The sequence below is a fragment of the Octopus bimaculoides genome, chromosome 4, assembly GCF_001194135.2.
Source record: "Octopus bimaculoides isolate UCB-OBI-ISO-001 chromosome 4, ASM119413v2, whole genome shotgun sequence".
Taxonomy (NCBI): domain Eukaryota; kingdom Metazoa; phylum Mollusca; class Cephalopoda; order Octopoda; family Octopodidae; genus Octopus; species Octopus bimaculoides.
Window position 1 is genome coordinate 60,279,587 of NC_068984.1, and position 7,996 is coordinate 60,287,582.

At 34.6% G+C, this 7,996-nt stretch overlaps 1 protein-coding gene across 9 annotated transcripts in view; it reads left to right on the forward strand.

Annotated features, from left to right (window-relative positions):
• LOC106877306 (all trans-polyprenyl-diphosphate synthase PDSS2) overlaps nucleotides 1–7,996 on the forward strand; it is a 904,956-nt gene that overhangs the window by 419,910 nt on the left and 477,050 nt on the right. Inside the window, exon 6 of one of the 9 annotated variants that reach the window (XM_052967129.1) lies at nucleotides 7,155–7,267. The exons of 7 other annotated variants lie outside the window; for them this stretch is intronic. In XM_052967129.1, the coding sequence (XP_052823089.1) occupies nucleotides 7,155–7,175 (21 nt within the window). In that variant the 3' untranslated portion in view covers nucleotides 7,176–7,267. Of the gene's footprint in view, nucleotides 1–3,505; nucleotides 3,832–7,154; nucleotides 7,268–7,996 lie in introns of those variants that run through there. One more of the 9 variants, XM_052967128.1, reaches the window with a different exon arrangement.

Genomic DNA, 7,996 nt, shown 5'->3' on the forward strand with positions numbered 1-7,996 from the left:
TATATATATATATATATATATATATATATATATATAGATACGTGTATATGAATGTATGTGTGTGTCTATGTGTATATATATATATATATATATATATATATATATATATGCATACACATGCACACATATATACACACACACACACACATACAGACACAGACATACATAGTTTTGCATTTAACAGCATTGAAGTAAAGATACCATTTTACGTTTTTAAAACTTTTAATTTGTCTTTTTTTGTTTTTGTTACTTTTAGGTTGTGTAAGTAGGGGTGGGCCATCGTGTGACAACTGTTTATCACTATTGTTTTATAGGACATTTCATTTTTTTTTTTGGTTTTTGTTTGTAAAAAATGGAAACACTTTTTTTCTTTTGCTAAGATACCATGGAACTCAATTCAAACAGCATATGTTTTCAATTCATTTAATTTTTTTTTGTTTTTAAACTTATTCTCCTCCCCCTCTACCACCGCCACCTCTATCTTCCCCAACCTCAACATTCAAATGCATTCAAAGACAAACTTGAATGTTTAGAATCGTAAATACGATAATTTTTTTTTTCAACTCCTAGGAGAGGTCATTTGTTTATTACAAAGTAAATTTTATTCTAAAGTGTATTATATCATTATCAACATTATCAGTGTTGTCATCATCATCATCATCAGCCACCATCACCACTACATACACTTGCGTATGGTGTATATATTACACTGGTCTTTTTAAAGTATTTCCTCACAGGTGTATACCTAAGCATATGTGCATATGCAAATTCATAGATTTGTGTTTTCATTTGTGTGGATAGTGTAGCTTTTGGTTGGGGGATGGGGTGAACTCTATTGTTTATGTAAACAATAACCAATTTGATAACAGGGAAGTTCACTCACAGCAAAAGGTATGTGATTGTATTTGTGTGTACATTGTATGTGGGTGTATATATTTGTGTGTGTGGTACAAAAATTATATAAAAACATTTTTTAAAATTATACATAACACAAAGGCAAGGTGAAAAATACAGAGTATAATTAGGTTTATGCTCAGAAAAAAAAATAGAAGGAAAAGTTTTTAGATTTTAAGCATATGCTCTTCTCTAGAAAGAATAGATGAAGGGAGAAAAAATGGAGAAAGAAAAGAACACACTCACACACACATACACAGAGACACTTCATTTACACTAGGAAATGGGTAAGTTGGGCAATTGTAAATACCAAAACCTTTCTTGGTGAAGACTGCTATAGATTAGGGGCTAGTTACTCTAGTGTCAGGGCTAGGAAGACTCTGAGACAGAAGACAATGCAGAGACAGAAAACCTAATCTGCAGTTGGTAATAGGTTTAGGGATTTGAGAAATTCTAACTGATGCATATGAATCTAAGGAAAAAGAGTTAGATACTTATAACATGAATTGCAACTGGGAGATCCTATGAGATAGCTTGCGGATAGTTCCAGATCAGACATGTGACTGATGCAAAGTCTCAATCAAACCAAAGATGACATGGCATCGAAAGGACATGGTAGAGAGAGAGAGAGAGCTGTAAAAGCTCAGAGACAGGCTTGGCATGAAAAAAGCTAGTAGCAGAGAACATTATAAAGTAGCTACAATGGTATTTTGGTGTTAGGCTCACCTGGTTAAAGGAGAAGCAGAAAGAAAGAGTTTTGTAAATATTCTTCCTCATGTGGTCCAAGGGCAGGAGGTGTTCAGGGTTGATTGTGCAACAGAATGTTAGAGAGAAGTGAGACAACTGGGGTTATTCAACAAAAAACTTTGTTTATTAATTGTCTATTTTTGTTCATCCAATCATGTGGTATAATTCTATCAGGTGACATTTTCCTACTCATACTTCATTTATCATTTTAGCTTATGCCTATTCATCCAATTGGGTGACACTTCATTGACTCTAACAGGTAATATATTTTATACATTGGCTCATTTCATGAATTTATTCTTTTTCACCTTGGGACTCTTGTCTTGAGTGTAGTCTTATTCATTTCCATCATGAACGATTGGAATTACAGTTTACCATTTTATATCTCATTTTGGGAATTATTGCAATATTTTTTGTTTGTTATTAACATCATTATCTGGGTACAATATCATTATTTGTTCCTACATTATATCTAGAACTGAGGCATCAGTGGGGAGAATTCTATCCAAAATAATGAAGGCATACTTGCTATTATTGTCAATAGCAAGAAAGAGGCACGGAGGTGTTGGTATGATTGGCTTTTAAACATGAAGATTTCATAGGATAAGGGAAGGGCTCTATTATATTGACCAAACAAGGGAATCAGCAATTCTGGTTGATGGTAGTGTGGTTGATAAGGTGATGAAAGACATGAAGGTAGAGAAAGATGCTGAACACTTTATTGACTCTGTCAGGTGATATATTTTATACATTGACTCATTTTATGGATTTATTCTTTTTCGCCTTGGGACTCTTATCTTGCGTACACTCTTATTCATTTCTGTTGTGGACAATTGGAATTACAGTTTACTATTTTATATCTCATTTTGGGAATTATTATTGAGATGTTCAAAATATCTGATTAAGAAAGAACACATGATTATCACCCACATAGTAAATAAAATATTGCAGGAAGGTAGCATACATGATGATTGGTATAGTAACATCATTGCAAGCTGCTATAAGAGCAGAGGAGAAATCTTACAGAGAGAGAATTACTGAGATATTAAAATGTTGGGCCAGCCATGGCCCAAGGTGATGGAGAAAGTTAAGGCACAATTGATCAGAAAGAGAGTTATAACAGATGAAATGTAGTTTGGCTTTGTGCCCAACAGAGGTACCACAGATGCAATCTTCCTAGTGAGACAACTGCTGAAGACATTATTGGCTAAGAGCAAACCACTATACTTAGCATTTGTTGACCTGGATAAGGTCTTTGACCAGTTGCCACACCTTGTAATCTGGTGGTCACTATGGAAATTAGGCATAGAGGAACAGATTTTGAGGGTTATACAAGCTATTTATATAGACACAGTAAATAAAATGAGACTCAAAAATAATTTCAATGATGAATTTAGTGTGAGGGTAGATTCCATCAACACTCAGTTCTCAGTCCTCTCCTGTTTCATATAATCACACAGGCCATTGCAAAGGAGTTTAAGATTGGCTGTCAGTTGGAACTCCTATAAGCTGATTATCTAGATATTACAGCTGAATCTAAAGTGGAAGGAATTTCAGGCATGGAAGCCAAATTTAAAGTCGAGAAGCTGCAAGGCATGATCCTGGCATCACCAGAAATGATATGCAGATAATGGTTGGATGCCTTTCCTGTTGCCAACTTTTTCAGTTACCTCTTATAACTTGTGGAGATGTGGTGGTGTACATATTCTAAAACTGTAATACACATAATATATATTTCTGTGTGTGTGTGTGTGTGTGTGTGTGTGTTTGTGTGTGTGTGTGTGTGTGTGAGAGCATGTGCATACACACACAGAGAACAGACTACTGTACAATTTGTCTTATTTTATGAAATTCTACTTACAAGGTATTGGTCAACCTGAAACTTTAGCAAAAGAGACATACTAAAGATGCTGCATAGCAGGATTGAACTTGCAACCATATGGTTGCAAAGAGATTGTCTTAACCTCACAGCCACAACAAAAACTTGTGTTATTCAGTTGAAAAATAATAGAATGGCTTTGTGATACGAAGGGGACATCAGGCAAGCTAGAAAAATCACTGACTTCTGGAACCAATGAAAATGTCCAAATGGAAATATATTGTATAATGTCAAAGTTTAAAAAATATATATCATTCAAATGTCATAAAGATCAATAAATTTCTATCAAAAAGATTCATTGGTGATTCATATATCAGATTTAAAATTATTTCTGTCATCAGTAGTAAAAAGTGCTAAAAAAATGCTTGAGAGATTCAATTGGGTTTAGGAGCTTATTAATCATAGCTGTTGATGTGTATTTAAACCTTTATCCTTCAAGTCAGCCAAATCTGAACATCATAAAGACAGTGCTGTTTGTTCAAAGTGGCTAACAACCTTGTTGACATATATCTTATTTTTGCTTTTTAATGGTGCCAGTAAAAGCCACTTATAACTTATAAAAGAAAGTTGTAGGCTTTTGTTTCATAATTTCTATATATATATACACCAACATGTCTGATGTTGTGAAGGTTAAAGTATGAAGAATCATGTCTACTTAAAGTACAAAACATGTACATGTGTGTGTGTGTGTGTGTGTGCATGTGTGTGGACACACATGTATGTATAAATACATGCATGTGTACACACAGACACATAAATTGTGTGTGTGTATGTATGTGCGATAATTTCATTAGTGATTCTGGCATTTCACCATGTGTAGCTTATTCAAACAGTTTGAATAAAGCTGTACATGGAGACATTTCGAACTTCCTGTCAATAGAATTGTTGTATATGTGTGTGTGTGTGTATGTGTGTGCGTGTGTGTGTGTGTGTGTGTGTGTATATATCTCATCATCATCATCATCGTTTAACGTCCGCTTTCCATGCTAGCATGGGTTGGACGATTTGACTGAGGACTGGTGCAACCGGATGGCTACACCAGGCTCCAATCTAATTTGGCAGAGTTTCTACAGCTGGATTCCCTTCCTAACGCCAACCACTCAGAGAGTGTAGTGGGTGCTTTTACGTGTCACCCGCACGAAAACGGCCACGCTCGAAATGGTGTCTTTTATGTGCCACCCGCACAAGCCAGTCCAGGGGCACTGGCAACGATCTCACTCTAAAATCCTACGGGAGCCAGTCAGGTGGTACTGGCAACGGCCACGCTCAAAATGGTGCATCTCATGTGCCATATATATATATATATTTGTGTATGTGCGTGTGTGTGTATATACACATACATACACATGTGTGTATATATATATATATATATGTATGTGTATATATATGTACACACATATGCGATCATACAAACTCATATACACACCCACACATTCATGAATACTCTTACACACATAGCATTTCACATTTTAAAATAGTCCTAAATTTTCAAATTTCCATGCTTGTAAGAGCCAGACAGAATTTGTTGAGGTAGATTTTCTATGGCTGGACGCACTTCATGTCACCAATGCTCACATTTCCAAACAAGGTATCTTTTCCCATGATCTAATATATTTCCATCACAGACTGGAAATGAACAACACCAGTTGTATGATGGTGAAGATCATTTACAACTATTGTGCAATAATGAAGAGAAGACACAAACAAGCACTCGCAAACACACACACACGCGCATACCCAAATATACACACACATATATACCTACACAAAAATACACACATATGTGTGTGTATGTTTGTTTATACATCTTTTTTATCTTTTATCTTTTGTGTGTGTTTATATATCTTTTTTATCTTTTATCTTTTACTAGTTTCAATCATCAGACTGTGACCATGTTGAGGTACCTTCTTGAAGGGTTTAGTCAAACAAATAGCATTTGTATTTTTTTAAAGTTTGGTACTTATCGTATTGGTCTCCTTTTGTTGAACTGTAAAGTTACATGGATGCCAATAAACCAATACTGGTCTTCAAGTGGTGGTGGGGTATAAACTCAAACACAAAGATACACACACATAAATGTATATACATGTATACAACTGGCTTTTTTCAGTTTCCACCTATCAAATCCACTTACAAAGCTTTGGTCAACCTGGGGCTATAGTAGATGACACTATCTAATCTAGCCTTCCTTCATATTATGGACTCTTCTAAAACTTCATATTATATATAGCGTTGTAATGCACTTTAGCCTGCAGCTATAACTTTAACATCATCTTCTTGAAGAGAATGGTCTGATTAAACATTCGGTTTTTAAAAATCATCTAACCTACCATTTCTTTTAAAGTTTTAACCTTGGGAATCTATTAACTCTGATGAGAGAAATATAGAGAAATGCTATGGTTAGAGTTAGCTCGCCCATAGCAACCTATATCTTTTCGAAACGGCTGTAAGATTTTATACATGAATTTTATACATGTTTTAGATTCCTTATGAATCATTTTGCTTTCGGTTTTTTATCTTCCTCTTCATTGAATCAAATTTGAACATTTGGACTTTGCAGGTACATTTATGGACTCATATTTTTATATATTTATGTTTATGAATTTTTATGTGTTTATAAATTTTTATATGTCTATGAATTTTCATATATTTATAATTTTTTGTGTAGATGTATGTATTTATAAATTCATAGAAATTTTATACATCATATAGATTAATGCATCTATGTATGTATATTATACACCATGGTGAATTTCATTGATATGGATTGAATGAATATATACATCAACCTTTGAATTTGTCTTCTCTCCTTCTTAATTTTATATTCCTGAATCTCTGTCAGAGCGCTAATTGGCTGAGCCGTATAAAATGGATATCTATATCACTCATTTCTTCATTGTTCTACAGTTGCTCGAGGTCAGCACTTCCTACAGCATCACCTTATGGAGAAACAATTCCATGATTTTCGAATGTTGGCCCTCATGAGGGCAATAAAATGTGACCTTTGGTGATATGGCATGCTTAAGAAGACCCATCAAGCCAGGTGAAATTGTAGTCATGGTTGATGCCAGTGTCATGTAACTGGCATCCATGCCAGTGATATATAGAAAGCACACATTACAGTCTTGGAGTGGTTAGCATTAGGAAGGGCATTCAACCATAGAAACAATGCCAAATCAGATTGGAATCTGGTGTAGCCCTCTGGCTTATCAATTTCAGTTAACCATCTAAGCCATGCCAGCATGGAAAGCAGATGCTAAATGATGATGGTGATGATGATGATGATGATATACACATATATGCAATGACCTTTCAGTTTCTGTCTACCAAATTCTCTCACAAGTCATTGATCTGCCCAGGGCTATCATAGAAGACACTTGCTCAATGTACCACCCGTTCATTGGAACTATATCCAAAACTATGTGGCTCAGAAGCAGACTGCTGAACCGCATAGCCATTCTTGCACCCCTGTACTTGAAAATCAATCCAGTCTTTTAAAATTCTTCTATTTGTCCCTTCTTCTGATATCTTAAAGTAATTACTTTTCCAAAGCTGTAAAGACGGCGATACTGTGTTTAGTAGCAGCTTAGAGGTCTTGGTAGAGTTTTAAGATTTGGTCTTTAATTTCTTACAGAAACAAACTCAGCGGATTTGATGCAAAATATGAAATTTCAAGTGTATTCCAGTGCAATTATTTGTCTAGCTTCTCCATTCAACTTAATCCACTTTTCTGCATAAATGATGCTAAGACAAACTAAGCTATTAGAATCACAATAAAACACAACCAAATTGGCGAAAAAAAAAAAGAATTTAAATAGAAATAAAAGTTTGCATTTCTTCAGTTCTTGTGGAATAAATATTTTTGCTGATTCTATGCATTTTGTTTGTAAAGTTTTGCTCTCTCTCTCTCTCTCTCCCCTCTGTTACTCTCTCACTCTCATTCCCTTCCTCTTGCTCTCTCTCCCTCCCACTCTCTTTTGCTCACTGCTTCTCACTTGCATGCTTCCTACTCTTTCTTACTCACTGCCTCCTACCCCAACCCTATCATTTCCTCCCCCTCTTTTTCTCTCTGTTTTTCTCTCACTCCATCTCTCCTAAATTTATTTTGAAATATTTGAATTATTAATTTTTCAACTCAATGATGGAATATCTTCTTGAATATTCAGAAAAAACTTTCAATCACAATATCTTAAAATATTTATTAATTTCTTTTTCTCCCTATCACTCTCTAATAACCATTGTCCTTTATTTCACATTGCTTTTCTCTGGTTGAAAAATATCAATGTTACTTGTGCTCAATATCTAGCATAAAATGTACCTATCACAACCTGTCTGAAAGAAAAAAACTGTAATTTTTTTTCTTTTTTGGTTATTGAAAATACATATAGAACATTTTAAATGTGTGTTATTGCAAAATACATGCGCAAACATATATATGTGTGTGCTTTTGTATATATGTGTGTCTGTATATATATA